This window comes from Panthera leo, chromosome B4, assembly GCF_018350215.1.
Source record: "Panthera leo isolate Ple1 chromosome B4, P.leo_Ple1_pat1.1, whole genome shotgun sequence".
Taxonomy (NCBI): Eukaryota; Metazoa; Chordata; class Mammalia; order Carnivora; family Felidae; genus Panthera; species Panthera leo.
The window spans coordinates 31,536,708-31,554,104 of NC_056685.1; the positions used below are offsets into that span (position 1 = coordinate 31,536,708).

Here is a 17,397-nt window from a genome sequence, read left to right on the forward strand (position 1 = left end):
GACTGTCTTTTATTGAGGTTTCTTTAATTTGGACCCATACACTAGATCCTGGTAGTTATTTTAATTAAAAGCTGTGGTTGTTCTGTATGTGCTGTCTGCAGGTAAAAATTACCAGTTTTATTGGTTCATGAAAAGTGACACTAACTTTGTTAAAAATGCATCTGTTAAACACTTAGCGACACTTGCTTAGGTTTATAATTGTTTCTTCTGAAAGGTGAATACTAACATTTAAAGTTTTTAGAAGACATTTACTTTAATTGGAGGGTAAATGTATATTTACATATAGACAAGATCCATTTTAATTAATCGTATTTCTTAGTAGGAATAACTTAACAGATATTAATGCTTTCAGGTTGTTCCTGGATATCTAGAAATAGAAACAATTACTGGTTTTTAGACTAGAGGAGTTTATTTTACTAGAATTTTTGGAGATTCTTCTGGGTATCTGTTTTCAAGACCCTTTCATAAGGTTTTACTGTAAAATGTGTTTTTTTTAGGTTTAATTCTTTCTTCAACTTTTATTTGTGGATGACTTTCCCCCAACTTTGTTTATTTTTTCAAAGATTATCATTTTTTTTAATGCTTATTTATTTTGAGAGAGAGAGAGAGAGCAGGCACATGAGCAGGGGAGAGGCAGAGAGAAAGAGAGAGAAAAAGAGAAAATCTTAAGCAGGCTCCATACCCAGTGTGAGGCCCGACATGGGGCTTTATCCCACGACCCTGGGATCATGACCTAAACTGAAATCAAGAGTTGGTCGCTTAACCAACTGAACCACCCAGGCTCCCTCAAAGATTATTATTTTAGATTGCTTATTTTTAATTTGGTATAATGAGGAAGTTGGGGTTAAAAACAAAAAGAAATAAACTAAAGGACTTTGTGTGTCAAAGTTGAAGAAATAAAATATAAATGAGTGTACTCAGGCTTTCCCATATATAATCAGTTATATTTTTAATAATTGAAAGTTAGCTATATGACAGAAGTAGGCCTTACTGTTTCAACTTATTTTTTTAATCACAGAAACTAAGAAGTGAAAGTTAGAATAGGCTACTCCCAGGGAATAGTAAAAATAACTCTAAATAGGCAGGGATTCATTATTGCAACACCACGTAAAAGACCTACACTTGCAAAATCTTTACTGGAAGTACAGATCTTAGTGATAGGTTCGTTGTATGCCAATTAAGTCATTCTGGCCAAAGAAAATCTTGTATGTCTCAAGAGAATATTTCTGAAAGATAGCAGTTCAGATAATCTCAGAATCAGCAAAGAATGTTACTTGTGCCTAAGACATTTAAGATCTCCATTAAATGAGAGTCATACACATATATCGAGTAAAAGCAACTAAAGACATTTAAGTTTGCAGTTTCTTAATTCATTAAATTTTCTCTAATGAAAAAGGGTTTTTTTGTTTGTTTTGGGTTTTTGTTTTCTAATCCCTTACTCTGCTATACCTGACCTCTTCTCTTACCAATTAAGGACTATCACCCAAGATTTTTTTTTTTTTTTTTCCTAAATGTCCCTTGTCTCCGCTTGCTCCTACTCTATTTTATGACGAACCTTATTAAAATGTGTCTGTATTAACTCATCCTTACTGGAATTCTTACACATTAAAGGTAAGTGGCTCAGTCCAAAATCCATTATAAAAAGAGATCTACGTGAACTTTTTGGGCTGCCTAAAAGAATTTAGAATTCTCAGGAGACCTCTCCTGTGAGTAAACACCAATTCCATTCCCTCATAAAAGGAATTTGCATGATAGGTGCATACATTCTAAAGTAAATGCAGTTGCATTTATAATTCTTAGTAGTGACTTTGCTTAAATTCTCCCAAGATAGCTTTCAAAGCAAACATAGAAGGTATCTGCTTAATGTAAATCTGACTTTTTAATCTTGGTGTTGCTATTGTTACAGCATGAGGCTGTTTTGGTCTTTCTTTAGCTGTATGCACCTCTTGGCTTTCAAGGCACAAGTACTCACAGGTTCTGTTCTATGCTCACTTTTTATTTATTTATTTAAAAATTTTTTAATGTTTTATTATTTATTTTTGAGACAGAGAGAGACAGAGCATGAACGGGGGAGGGTCAGAGAGAGAGGGAGACACAGAATCTGAAGCAGGCTCCAGGCTCTGAGCTGTCAGCACAGAGCCCGACGCGGGGCTCGAACTCACAGACCATGAGATCATGACCTGAGCCGAAGTCGGACACTCAACCGACTGAGCCACCCAGGCGCCCCATCACTTTTTAAATTTAAGTCAGAATTCACTGACTTAGGGTCTGCTGTTCTTTTTTAAAATTAATTCAGTGAAGTTTTATTTACATTTTTTTTTTTTTTTTTGCAATTTGGAATAAAGATGGTTTTAAATTCTAATTAAACATTTACATGTTTATGTGTTTGAATTGGCTCCTACATACAAGTTTAGGACTGTAAAGATGTTAGTATCAAGTAGAAAGAAGTCAGATGAAATCTTAATTTAAGTAAATTTTATTCCTTCCTCTTTTGGTTATGAACTCTTTTTTTTAGTTTTCCACCCTTATTTATCTTTCTCTTCTTCATTTATTATGAAGACTTGAAAGTACTACTTTTTTAAATTAAATATTATTTTTTTACCAAAATCCTCAAATTTTCATCCCACACATAATCTTTTCCTTACTCCTATGATATTAGTAGCTCTAGGGGAGGAGTGCTCAATGGCAATGAGTAGAAGTCACAGATTTTTTAAATACAGGAATTTTAAAGAACTTAATACCTAGACTAGTTGATATATCATACTGGTTACTGTGATGTATGGTAAGTTGGAGATGGGGAAACCATACTTGGGTTAATACGGATTTGAAACCAAATACCATGACTGTATAAGGATGTACACAGAGACATTTGTATAACCACTAAAACCACCTTAGTAGAGCAATATTTAGTGCATTAATGAATTACACTCTAGACATACTCTTCATGTAAGGTCAATGTGCTCAACATTCAACCTGTGTATAGAGTGAGCTACTTAATTATGGGGTATAGCTTACCTGACACTTTAGGAGTAAAAAAAAAAAAAAAAGCTAACTCTCACAGCAACTAGGACAACTACCCTCTACCCACCATTACTACTACCAATAATATGCTAGCAGGCTTGAATCACTTAATAACAGACATTGAAGTAGAATTTAATTGATTATATAATCTACTGTTCAATTTTAATTCAGTTTAGATAATTTTATCAAACTAATGTTTGATGACTTAAAAGAGGAAAATCAGTATGCATATAATCTAAAATAAAAACGCTTTTAATTATGCTTGAGTCCCAATCAGTCTTCGCGGACCAGTGTGAACTCTTCATTGTGATCAGCAGTGTGGCCACAGATATAAGCTTGTATGCCCCAGTTGCATGTGTCATAAGAAAACATTAATAAAGCCTAGGTCCCCAAAGTAAAATTAGTAGGAAATACAAAGGTATTTTAACTTCATTAGTTACTAATGGCCTTCAGAGGGGCCTATCATTTTATTTAAAAATGATTAGCCAGATGTATCTGGGATTTGCTTTGAAATACTCCAGACCAAAAACAGAAAAAAAAAAAAAGTTTGGGAATGAGTGGGCAGGGAAAATAGATGACACAAAATTCTTTGTACTTCTATGTTTGCTAGAAAATGTCCATAAGTTTTAAAAAAATAATTAGGTAGGGTCTCCTGGGTGGCTCAGTCAGTTGAGAGTCCAACTTTGGCTCAGATCATTGTCTCGTGGCTTGTGGGTTTGAGCCCTGCGTCGGGCTCTTGCTGACAGCTCAGAGCCTGGAGCCTGCTTCGGTTTCTGTGTCTCCCTCTCCCTCTGCTTCTCCCCTGATCGTTCTCTGTCTCTCTCTGTCTCTCTCAAAAATAAATGAACATTTAAAAAAATTTAAAAATAATTAAGTAAAACAAAAGATGTGACTAAACTCAGTTAATTTCATCATAAATTTTCCTGCTATGTATCTTGATGTGTGTTTACTGAAAGCACATATTTTGCTATCTTTGAATATTTTGTAGCCTAAAAGTTTGCTCTTCAAATCTTGAATACACACACACACACACACACACACAAAATCTAATTCTAGTATCCTGAAGCATTGGGAAATCTTGTTAATTGTCAAATGAGAGGTAACATTTTGAATGGGAAGATCTTCTGCCATTTGATAATGCCAAAATCAAGAGGGCCTTTGGTATAAAAAATAAAAGCCAGGTTAAAGTACAAGACTTATCAGTAGAAATGTTTTCCCCTAGAGCTAGGTTGTATGCATATGTGTGTTTAGGTTTATTTTCCACATCTAATTATATAATGACCAGAAAATAAAATGCTGAGAGGAACAAATTCTTGATATATCAACTTTCACTGGGTGAAAGCAAAGAAGTTTTGATGGGAATTATGAGGAAACATTGAAAAAAAAAATAAGAAAATATGGAAAGAAAAAAGTAAGGGTCTTTGTTATCTATTTCATGTTCTTACCCTCAGCAGCAACTACTCTCACCTTAGATTTTTTTTACAAAAGGCTAGTCCCAAAGCTTGCTAATTGCATTGGCATTGAAAATTAAGTTGTAGTTAGAACGTAAAGCCATACTTTATTGAATTCTAGATTCAGGAATGGCTCAGTTGTTTATGATACAGTTTGTCACGAAATGATAACCATCATTCATCGTTAATGCCTGCTATACACTCAGCTTTGTGCTTCTCCCACACTGTGCATACACGGCCGGTGCCTCTTCTTCTGACACTAAACTGTCAACTGAAAACACACATTCAAATATATGATAACATATGAAATTCATTCACATCCAGGCATGAAGATCTGAGGAAGCAATACCTCCTCTTTTTCTTCTCTTTTAAGAAAGTAGGCATAGTTAGGTTTCTTCCAAACGCTTTTATTTATTATAAAGGGTAAACCCTGAGACCCTTGAAATCTTATTTTTAAAATGTGTACAGAGGGGCACCTGGGTAACTTAGTTGGTTAAGCGTATGACGCTTGATTTCAGCTCAGGTCGTGATCTCACAGTTTTTTGGATTGAGCTTCATGTTGGGCTTTGCACTGACTGTGTGAAGCCTGCTTGGGATTCTCTCTCCCTCTTTCTCTCTCTGCTTCTCTCCCCCACTTTCTCTCTCTCTTTCTCTCAAAAGTAAATAAACTTTAAAAAATAAAATGTGTACAGAACATAATGCTCTACATGAGCCAGATGAACAAAGGGCTATTACGTGAGTTTCTCAGCCTCAGCACTGTTATCATTCTATAACTGATTCTTCACTGTTTGTCAATCATATCCTAGTGGTGGCCTGTCAAAGAACAAAAACACAGAGAATGCATCTTGCTGAAACCTTTTGAAAATATTAACCCATCTTTCTCTTAATTTAGGCCCTAGAACTAAAGATTTGTCGTTACTCTTTCCAGTAGTTCTGACAGATTTATACAATCTAAATGGGCCTAAACCTAAATGGGCCTAAACCTAAATGGGCCTTTGCTTAGATCCTGGAAAAAAACGATAGAGAATAAGTTGGAAATATTGACATACATTCCCCCACTACTGTAACATTCCTGTAAGGCATTTGCATTGATCTATAGGCCTTGTGTTATTCTGATGTGTTGTTACCTTCATTGTAAATCTAGTGAGCTGATTTATATGTGATTTTTTTTTTTTTTTGAAGGGTTCTACTTAATGTCTGGTACTTAAACTAAAACATAGGGTCATACTATTTATGTTAAACTATACTGAAGTCTCGGATATTTTAACAGGAATTGAAATTGATTTACCATTGAATTGAATTAGAGTAAAATTCAAAAAGAAAACATTTGATCCGTTCTTTGGAAACTTTTGGTTAATATGTTAACTTTTAAACATGGCTGGCAGGTCTCAGTGTTCAGAGGAAGTCTACCTCATTATCTGCTGCTATGAGCTGCAGTTATTCAGGACATTTGGTAGACATAAATATTGTAGCACAAATTCTTTCAGTAGTTATTTTTTAAGATCCTTTCCAATGTAACATTTTATATTTCATATTTTATATTTCATCACATAGTCAAAATGGTAAAGGTTGCAGTTTTGTAGACTTAAGTTTTAAAACCAAAATATATAGTAATATAGGTTCCATTAAAAGCTACTTTCTTGGGGCGCCTGGGTGGCTCAGTCGGTTAAGTGTCCGACTTCAGCTCAGGTCATGATCTCGCGATCTCGCGATCTCGGTCTGTGATTTCGAGCCCCGCGTCAGGCTCTGGGCTGATGGCTCGGAGCCTGGAGCCTGCTTCCGATTCTGTGTCTCCCTCTCTCTCTGCTCCTCCCCCGTTCATGCTCTGTCTCTCTCTCTGTCTCAAAAATAAATAAACGTTAAAAAAATAAAAAATAAAAAAAGAATAAAAGCTACTTTCTTTTGATAGGTTAGAAAGTAGTTAGCTGAATGAAGGTATAAATTCATTGTAGTTGTGATGCTCGATAGAATTGCACTGACCGTGTTTTAAATATTAGAAGAATGCTATTTATCTATAACTAAAAACATCTGGAAGAGTGGAGAAAATCAAGAAGCTGAACTTTCTCCCTGTCTGCATCTCCACTCTTCCTCTTAAATAATTTAGTTGGTTGGATACCACGGAGGAGGGAAACTCCGTGGGTTCTATGTATTTCAAATAATTCTGAATATAACATATCTTCAAGGGTTGATGAGATTTTTCAGAGTGTTTTCCCATGAAGAAGGACCTCCCTATCAATTCAGCATAGAGAAATAAGGGTAACTTGAGAATGAGGAGTGTTGGTAATTAATATGCCCGCAGTATATTCTTCCAATACGGGATTATTAAAAATGAATCTTGAAATTCTCTAATATTTCTTTTCTCTTTCTGTTAAGTTGCTATAGCCCAAGGTGGAACAATCCAGATTTCTAACCCAGGATCTGATGGTGTTCAGGGACTACAGGCATTAACAATGACAAATTCAGGAGCTCCTCCTCCAGGTGCTACAATTGTACAGTATGCAGCACAGTCAGCTGATGGCACACAGCAGTTCTTTGTCCCAGGCAGCCAGGTTGTTGTGCAAGGTACATTTTATTAATCTAATACATTTAGAATACACTATCACACCATTTAGTGGTGATTTTATAGTTTTATGAAATATACAGGAGGCAGATTTGGGGTGGGGGGAGGCACTTAAAGGCTTGAAGAGGGAATATTTTAGTACGTTAAACAAGCTAAATTATATGATTTTTACTTTTTCGTGGGCTTTATTGGCTCTAAAGAAAGGTTCCAATCAGGGTAGCATGATGGGGAAAAAGGACTTGGACACATGAGAGAATTTTTTAATTAATTAAATATCCTTTCTCTGGGGGTTATAAATATTATACCTAATACATATTTTTATTACCTGGTCTATGAAGATTTAAGTATCCAGTGCATGGTGTACTGAATTGGGGGTTTTCCCCAGATGTTACACTCAAGTCTAAGTTCTAGACATCTCATTCCAAAACAAATGCTGATATTTGTTTCTCTAGACCATTCTAGGTATCCACTCTATTTCATATGGAAGTAGTGACATAAAATAGTTGGGATGTAGCCCTAAGCTTTCAGGGTAACCTAAGATTTCAGTTAAATTCAAGTTATACATTATTTTAATATCATTCATTTGTGCTCATAATAACTATAATGTGTTTAATACAACTTGCAAAAACCCTATATTTTAATTTAATAACTCTATTCCTCTTGGCATTTGCTTAGACGTTCGATGTAGCACTAATTTTAAGGGGGATAATATTCATTCTTTTGGTTTGAAAGTCTTGCAAGTGTGGAAAAAAAGCAGATTCTGACTGACGAGTCTCTTGATAATTAGCTTTACCGTTAGGTGTTTTGGAGGTTAATGTGGACTATAATAAAAGTATATGAAGAACTGAAGGAGTTCATTTATGGAGTAAAAAAATCCATAGTACTTCCCTAGTATTTTGTTTTCTTTACTTTGTAAAATCAAAATCATCTGTTTTATTTCCCGATTCCCATGAACCCTCTATGTTTAAATAAATAATCATAAAAAGTCATCATTTCTTCTAATTTATCTTTTTTTATGTGGAAAATCTACTGTAAACCTGATATTTTAACATAAGGAGAGCTTTAAAAATGTTTTGTGTTTTGCATAGATAATACAATAATGAGTTTTGTGCTTTTGGGGTTTTATTGAAGGAATCTTCTCTTCTGTAAGCCAAAGACATTTTTCTATATTAGTTATATTAGCTTTATAGCTTTACCTTTCACATTTATGTCCTTAGTCCACCCCAGGTCCACTTCTGTATATGGTATTAGGTGGGAATTCACTGTCATTTTTCTCCACATATGGAGCCAGTTTTCTCCTACTAATGGTTTACCCTTTCCCCATTAACTTGTGGGGCAATGTTAATTATATAGTAAGTTCTCATGTATTCTCAGATCTGTTTCGGAACTGTATTTTGTACTATTGGTCTCCTTTTCTGTATGCCAGTACCATACTGATTTGTTCTCAAACAGAACAAGTTTCCCTTTTTTATCTTAAAAAAAAAAATTCTATTAGTGCTGATTTAGCTTGTATGACCCATTATTCTTCCATATGCATTTAGAACAAATTTGAGTTTCTAAATAATGATACAATAATAAAACCAACAATGAGGTTGCATTTAACTTATAGATTAATTTAGGGGAAACTGAAGTCTTTTTTTTAATTCAAATATAATTGACATATATCATTAGTTTCAACTGTACTGGTTTGACATTTGTTTAAAATACAGTAAGTGATTACAAGTAAGTCTAGTTAACATCCATCACCACAGTTACAAATTGCTTTTTTCTTGTGATGAGAACTGTTAAGATTTAGTCTCTTAGCAATTTTCAAATAGGTGACATAGTATTATTAACCGTAGTCACCATGCCGTACATTATATCCCCAGGACTTTTTTGTACCTTTTGATCCCCTTCACCCATTTTACACCCTTCCTGCCAGCACCTCCCTGGTGCCAGCACCTGCCATCTCTGGCAGTCACCAGTCTGTTCTCTGTATCTGAGTTCTGGGTTTTTTGTTGTTGGTGGTGAAGATTCCACTTGCAAGTACCATCATACAGTGTCTTTCCTTTGTCCGACTTCACCTAGCTTATTGCCTTCAAGTTCCACCCATGTTGTCACAGATAGCAAGATTTCCTTCTCTTATGTATAATAATAATCCAGTGTGTGTGTGTGTGTGTGTGTGTGTGTGTGTGTGTGTGCGCACACACACTACATTTTCTTTATCCACTCACCTATCAATGGACACTTAGGTTGCTTCCATATCTTGGCTATTGTGAATAATGCTGCAATGAACATGGGAGTGAATATATCTTTTCCAGTTAGTGTTTTTGTTTTCTTCGGGTAAATACCCAGTAGTACAATTGCTGAATCATAGGGTAGTTCTATTTTTAACTTATTGAGGAACTTCCATACTGTTTTCTATAGTGCTGCACTGATTTACATTCCTACCAACAGTGTACAAGGGTGAGGGAGAACTGAGGTCTTCATAATGTTAAACTGACCTATTCCAAAGCACAGAATGTCTCATTTATGTAGATCTTATTTTAACTTTTTTTAACAGTTGAAAATTTTCTGAATGGAAGTCTTCCATATTCTTTGTTAAGTTAGTTCCTAAATGCTTTATGGTTTTTGTTGCTAGTATGAATGATACATTCTTCAGTAGTTGCTGGTGTAGGGAAATATCACTAACTTTTTAAAAAGTTTTTTTTATTTATTAATCTTGCCAAACTGAAAATTACTTCTAGTAATGTGCATATTCTTTGTGAATCTATCTCTGATAGTATGTGAATGTTTATATCAAATACTAGTAAGATGTTTGTTTCTTCCCTTTCAGGCTTTATTCCTTTTGTTTTCTTTTTTGTCTTTTCCTTTTTTGCCCTTTCCTTTCCTTTTTCTCCCTTCTCTTTAAAATACTGGTGGGTAGGAGTTCCACTTCTATGTTCAATACAGGGTCAGTGGGCATTCTCATGTTCCTCCCTATCACCTTACATCCTGTCATTCCTTTGGAAGGTCACAGCAATTTGTGAGTTCTCAGACCTTTTCTAGATTGATCCCTCAGCAGTAGTTAACACGGTTGACTTCTGCTTCCTTCACTTTCCTGATACTGCATTCTTACCATTTTTTCTTCTCTTTCTTCTACATCTCTTTCAGTCTCCTTGGTTGGTCCAGTCTTCTGCTGCTCATCTCTTCAGTATTAGTGGTGTTAGTCAAGATTGAATCCTGGGCCCTCTTTCATCTGACTTGAGCACTCTGCCTGACCATGGCTTCAGTTCAATGTGACCATGCCCCTGACTCCAGCTGGCTACTTAGAGGTTCCACACACATCTCTTGACTTTTTAAGACCAAAACCACATCCATTTTCCCCACCCCAGTTCTCCTTTGGTTTACCCTATTTCAGCAATGAACTACTGCCCAGCCTGTTGCTTCAGGCTAGAAACCCGTGTGTCATCCCTTCTTCCTCCCAGCCAAACCACACATCTCTCCACCCCTCTCCACTCTGTCCTCATTCTACTTCCGGCTACCGTCCCCTCTGACCTGTCATTCCCTCTGCCAGGTGGCTGCCCTGAAGCTGGTAGTTGTGGAGTAGCTTCCTGATTTTCCTAATCATGCTAGAGGTGGCAGATCCCTTTTTGGCCCAGTTTTTTTGAGAATCGTTCCTGAAAGTTCAGGCTCCCTTTCTTCATCCCTCTCAGTAATTCTGGGAGCTACTAATAATCCTTAAAAACAAAAGTCTCTGCCTTCAACCTTTTCTTTTTTCCATTTTACTCTCACTTCTGCAGTTCAGAGTGGTATTTCTAAAATTCAAATCTAATCATGTCAGTCTCCTGTTCAGAATTCTTCAGTGATTGCCTGTTTCTTGTTAGACAAAGTCCAAAATCTTTAACACCCAAATTGCTGCTTGATCTAGGCCTTGCTTCCTTTACTAGACTTCTCCCTCTTTTGTAATGCAGCTGTGTGCTGGTTTTCTTTAATTTTCTGTGCTGTGCCATGCTCTCTCACCTTTCCAGGGCTTCACACTTAGCCATTGCCCTGATAGGAGCACTTATGCCCATCATTTGCAGTATTTGGGCTTCATCTTAGATAGTATGTCCTCCAGAAAGCCTTGCCCGATCCTGCAGATCTGGTTCAGGTAATGTGCGGTCAGTTCCTACTGTACCTTCTTAGACTACGTGAGACATGCTTAGACAGTAACTTCTGTTTCGATAGGGATCCTTAGTACCTAGCACAGTCCCTGGCATATGATAAATGTTTAATAACTATTTATTAAATGAAAGTGAAATTCTCTTCTTCTGTGAAAATGTTATTAGTTCTATGTGCTGGTTAACTGAGTTTATCTGGTCCATGGAATGTATTAAAACTTCACTAACAGCAGTAATCAACCAAACAGCGCACTTCCTTCTTTCCTTTCTTTCCTTCACCTTTTTTTATACTAATATTTATTGAACACCTAAGTGCCAATTTAAAGAAATTAGATTAAAATCAATTTGAACTTTCTGAAATTGGTAATAAAATTGACCAGTACCCTTGAACCCAAACCGTTAGGTAGGGCTGGAATGGAAAAGAGTCTGTCATGGAGCCTCTGATTGGGATCGATGTCCGGGTTGATCTCCAGACTTTCTTACTTAACTAGATGTCTTCAGTTCATGTGCTTTGGAGAATTAGTAGAATCTTGAATACTCCCAGAAATTCCACCTCCATCTGAGTATAAAGTCCTGCCTTTATTAAAAAGTACTTAGTTGAATAAGGCAAAAATGTGGTGGAATGCCCTTTCGTTGGCATAAGGTTAGGTTGAATTCTAATCATGTAAGTGAATGGGTTTTATTCAACCCACTGGAGAAGATAAAAGGCCTGAGTGCCGTGTCACTTATTTTTGTGTAGTAGACATGCAAATCATTTCTTTTCCCAGACTATGGTCTGTTATATGGAACAAGACCTAATTTTTTGTCTAACCTTGCCACTGTTAAATCTCCTGTAATGATCTAGCTCTTCATGCACTGAACATTCATTAAGTGATCCAAATAACATTTGGCATTAAAAGAAAAATTATGAGGGGCACCTGGGTGGCTCAGTTGGTTAAGCGTTCGACTTTGGCTCAGGTCATGATCTCGCAGTTTGTGAGTTCGAGCCCTGCATCAGGCTCTGTGCTGACAGCTTGGAGCCTGGAGCCTGCTTTGGATTCTGTGTCTCCCTCTGTTTCTGGCCCTCCCCCACTCACACTCTATCTCTCTCTGTCTCTCTCTCAAGAATAAATAAACATTAAAAAAAATTTTTTAAGAAAAATTATGAGTAGTAATTGTGATTTATTTATGAATTTTTTTTAAATCCCCGAATTCTTTTCATGGGATTTTAACTTAATAAAATAATTGAGCCTCATGAAGTTGCTGTTTTTGTGGGTCAAAAAGATCAAATAGCAAATTCCTGTGGTTCAAACTAATATTTATGGAAGAATGCTACATAATAGTGGTTACATTTGGCACAGTGAATTTTTTAAATGTATTTACTCCTTTTAAGTGAAATTAGCAAATTCTGTGTCACCTTAGGAACAGCTGGATTTTATGGTGCTGTAGCAATAGTACAACGAATAAAACTGTTAAGTGAACGAAGGTGGATGGATATTTCTTTCTTGATGAATTTAGAAGTGTCTAAGAAATACATTTCTGTGTATTTCACAATGTTTTTCTGGGCTGATTATCAGGGTTTTGTTGTTTTTAATCTCCATGTTTTTTCTCCTAAGTTACGAAAAATGTAGTTTATACCCTCGTTGTTTTTCTAGAAACCTTGGATAGAACAATAATAAAGAAGTTAGTTGCTCCATAAGAAACAATCTTTGAACTTAATGCTAATGAGTTGGGGTTTTTTTTTTGTTTTGTTTTGGTTTTTTTGCCAGAGCCACCACAGATTTCTATGTAAAAATAAGAAACAAAAACATTAATATGGTTTATTACAGGAAGGTTTTTTATAGGGGTTTGGTTTCATTGAGCTCCTCTGTGACAAAGCAAATTGATGGCAGTGATAGGCTAATGATGTCATTGTGATGTCAGTTACTCCTACTTATCCTGCACATGCTTGCTAGTTTGGAACACTGTATGTGGACCTGTGATAGGGGAGGCAAGACAGTTCTGTATGCAGAAGCCCATCATGGCTGTAACTGGAGATGAAACAGGTAAGGATTTTAAAGAGAGATTTAAATTAATTCTGATTTTTTTTTTTTTTTTTTGAAGTTTAGAAAAATGAGGACCCTCAGTGTTTCAAAAAGTGCTAATTTTCTATTAGCTGAGGGGTAAGAAGTTTCCTTTAATATGTATCTGTATGTATTCAACACACTCTGTTAAAGCATCTTAGTGTAAGTGCTTCTTTGCTCAGCATATCGTTTGTTTGACCAAGGCAGTAATCCTGTCTCTCGTCTTCCACATACTGCTTTACTAAAATAAGCTGTTACTTCATCTGCAACCTGTTGCAAATCCAATGCAGCTACAAGTTAAACATACGTAGTGTTCAACTTGTAAAAAATTAAGCTTCCGATTTCATTGTTGTGTACAAACGTTGCTCCAAAACAGAATAGGAAAACCCATCGTGTTAGGGGTGTTTGTGTGCCTACTTGTTTCTTTCCTCCTGTATTTAAAATGGTCTGTACCTCAGCTAATCGAGTTCAAAGAGCTGACGTCACTACATTTCCTGGAATCGTGTTCCGCAGGGAAGTGGAAAAGTTAAACTCCAAGCGAGCTGCACATTGACGTCAGCCCCGAGTCATGCTGTGATTTAGTCAGTTCCTTTCTGCTTTGTCAAGTGCTGCTGACAGATTTAGAGCTGTTAACTAGCTCGCCGCTGCCACTATCTCCAAGATCGCTCTTAGACTGAATAGCTTTTCTCGTAAGCCTTACTTTAACATTTCTCTTGATCTTGAGGTAAGTATCTGCTTGACGAGGGGGAACGCTTTGTGAAACCTGTAATGCTTGGCTGAGCAGAACTCCGCAGCCGTCTGTCCCGCTGTGGACGGACGTGGGAAGGCTGCGCCTCCTGCTCAGGCCGCCCGGCACGTGCCCGGGGAGAGGTGGGCTCAGGAGCTCCAGGGTTTCCGTACCCTTTGGTGGCTCCCGGCACTTGCTAGTCAGAGTGCCCTCTAGTGCTCAGTCAGGGAAGTGCTGGGCTTAAATTGTTTCCCACCCCGTCACAGTGCTTTAAAGTTGTGGTCTGAAATCCTTCCGTGGTTTGCTTTTCTTAAGTACAGGTAATGATTCTGACTTAGTTACTAATATCCTGTATGTGGTTGCATCGTTGTTTATTCAGGGATGTCTCATTTCTAACTCTGTTCTGAATTTGCACTTGAATTCCTGTAGAATGGATGATTATGAACAGCTTCACCACGGTTTAGTTTTTCAGAGTTAGTGGGTCTCGGTTCTCTTCCTAGATGAGAACATTCCATTGTTTTGAGCAGCTAAAACCGGTATTAAAGCGTTTTGAAAATTATCTTGAGGCACTATTATTTTTCTCAGGAGTTTTTATGAAATTTTAGAGAAGCTATAGGTTACAGAAGTTCTCAAATAACAAACTTATTGTAAGATATAGATGGACTTAATCTCAAATACTACATGTCATATGCTAGAAGCAAAAGGCATTTTGCGCATATGTTTATTTGCTAAAAATTTTAATTGGTTTATATCTTTCTTACTAACTTTTAATTCCAATTCTCATGTCTAACCATGAGAGAAAAGTAAAATATAAAAGATTTGAAAATACACAGAATATATTTAAAGATGAAAGTTAAAGGTAAAAATTTGCATATATTTTTAACCATTGTTTGTAAATAAGTGAACATTTTTATACATTTATGTGACAAAATGAGCATACACCATCCTTGAATGGATTTTTTTTCAGTTTTATTCATAATGGTTAAACATGAGTTAGTTTTTCCAAATTAAAAATTTCCAAATGCTAAAACTAAAAAATGTCAAACTTTTTTCACAAGACCTCATTTAGTTTTGGAAATCATTATTTTTAGAATCTGATTAGTTTTCACAGAACCAATTCTATTTTGAAATGCTGTTTAAAAATGAGAAACTTTTTTTTTTTTTTTTTTTTTTTGAAGAGCCCAAAGAGCATAGGGTTTAAGAGACTTTTTTGAAAGAATAGTAGAGCAGCTTTAGGACCCACCTTTGGATTATATCATTTTGGGCTACTTGTGTGGATTGGTGAACCAAATGGACTGATCTAGATATTTGGCTTATGCACTTTTTTTACCATGGCCCACATTTTACATAATGATGCAGTAGACCTGTGTGTGTGTGTGTGTGTGTGTGTGTGTGTGTGCATAAAACAAATTTTAAAAATAATGCTTATCTTTACATATAGTAAAGATGATGTACTTTTCTATTTTTTTTTTTTAATTGCTATTCTTGGCTCATGAAATTGATTTTATAGCTTACTAATGGGCTACAACTTGTAGTTTGAAAAACTGATGTAGACCAAAATCAGGTTCCTAACAATGACTGGTCTGGGAAGAGTTTTTATGAGTTTTTAATGTTTAAAATTGAGAGAGAAAGAGAGAGCACAAGCAGAGGAGGAGCAGAGAGAGAGGGAGACACAGAATCTGAAGCAGGCTCCAGGCTCTGAGGTGTCAGCACAGAGCCCGATGCGGGGCTCGAACCCATGAACTCCCAACTCATGGATCCTGACCTGAGCTGAAGTTGGACACTTAACCGACTGAGTCACCCAGGAGCCCCTAGGAGTATTTACTTATAGGATCATAGAATCAAAGGCAGAAAGCGAATACCTAAGGTTTATAGAATTGTATTATTGATTCTTTTGGGTATAGTCTAATTTTTTGTTAGAAATAGTTTTTGGCTTTATTCATAAGCTGATTATGTTAAGAGCCTAATTCCATATGTTTTAGTCTCTGAGTCTAAAAAATTCTAATATGTTGTATTCAGCCTGGATTTCTGAACTGTTAGAAACAAACATTCCAACTTATTCATATTTGGAAAATAATATCTTAGTTAATATTTGATGCATGAGAATAAGAATACGTTTCACCTTGTGAAAGGGGGGTACTTGAAAAGGTTTTCGTTTGGGAATTTTCACATAAAGAATGGTTTGGATTAGGTGTAACAGCTTAAATTTGGTAGCAAAGCAAGTTATAATTATGTTGTAAGTGGGAAAAAAAACCCAAGTCATTTATCTACCTTAAGTTTTAATTAAACTCCAAATGTGTATGGAGGTTTACTGGCATTTCTATTGTGCTATTTTCCCACTATTTTTGAAAAAATTTCAGTGAAATATAATTTGGGATGATTGTAAAACTCTGCCTGGTTTTATTTGCCTATATGACTATATCACCTAATAAAATAATTATACTTTGCATTTATGTAAGCATTAAAATAAAAAAATAACAATGTTGCAGTATACATACAAATACAAATGTGGTCAGTGCTATCAAAGAAACTATCAGATCATGAGAGACCTATAGGAAGCAGGTAATATAGGTTAAGGTAGGCCTCACTGAAGAAACTATATTTAAATACCCAAAAGGAGAAGCATTTTCCATGTATTCTTACTGATGCACTCCGAGCAGATACTATTATATTCATTTTTTGTATGACAACATGGGTCAGTGTGGTAAATAACTCTTCCAAGTTTACAAAGCTAACAAGTGGTGAACCAGTTTGGATCTTCAGACTTCCAGAACAGACCTTGTCTCGTTCTGTTTCCACAGAACATTCACACAGAACATTGCTCCACAAAGGTCACCTGAGAAATTAATGCTAATGTTAGATGTTAATGTTAATGTTAGATGAGTTACCTATCACAGAATACTACATGCTAGTTATAAAACATACAAAATTAGGTTAGCATCATTTTAAGTAGTCAAAGTGGATTTTTTCTAGAGTATTTATTATTACTCTCATAGGACAATAGAGTGTGTATTTGCTATGATATAGAACCTTTAATTTCAATATTTATAATTTCTCATCTACGTAAACTTTTTTTGACTCAAGATTTTCACTTAAACAATTCAGGAAGTTCCCTCTATGTACCTTAAAGTAAAAATATTTAATGGCTTAATTCTTTGTGGTCTATGTGTCATAGTTATTGTAACAAATTTGAAAATGTTCAGTGTTTAAACAGTCATGTTTATATAGGGTTTAATTTTCCTGGGAAAAGTAGAGCAGTGGAGAAGGAACAGTCTCTGACAGTGTGAGACACCAGGCAAGGACACAACTGATTTGCACATTGGGAACACTGGTGTGGTGGTAGGAGAGGAGCGAACCAAATGAGAAAAGTGAAGACATCGGTAGCTTCTTGGAGCTACAGAAAAAGTCCCCCGCTTTATAAGTATGACTTCAAACTTACCTCTATTGCTTGTTCCTTAGGTATATTTGGGATTAG

General features: G+C 35.9%; 1 protein-coding gene across 22 annotated transcripts in view; it reads left to right on the plus strand.

Annotated features, from left to right (window-relative positions):
• CREM (cAMP responsive element modulator) overlaps positions 1-17,397 on the plus strand; it is a 72,505-nt gene that overhangs the window by 43,887 nt on the left and 11,221 nt on the right. For 13 of the 22 annotated variants that reach the window (XM_042945352.1, XM_042945355.1, XM_042945345.1 and 10 more), the window contains one exon: positions 6,846-7,034. The exons of 4 other annotated variants lie outside the window; for them this stretch is intronic. In XM_042945352.1, the coding sequence (XP_042801286.1) occupies positions 6,846-7,034 (189 nt within the window). Of the gene's footprint in view, positions 1-6,845; positions 7,035-13,059; positions 13,178-13,741; positions 13,920-17,397 lie in introns of those variants that run through there. 5 more of the 22 variants (XM_042945360.1, XM_042945362.1, XM_042945361.1 and 2 more) reach the window with 5 other exon arrangements.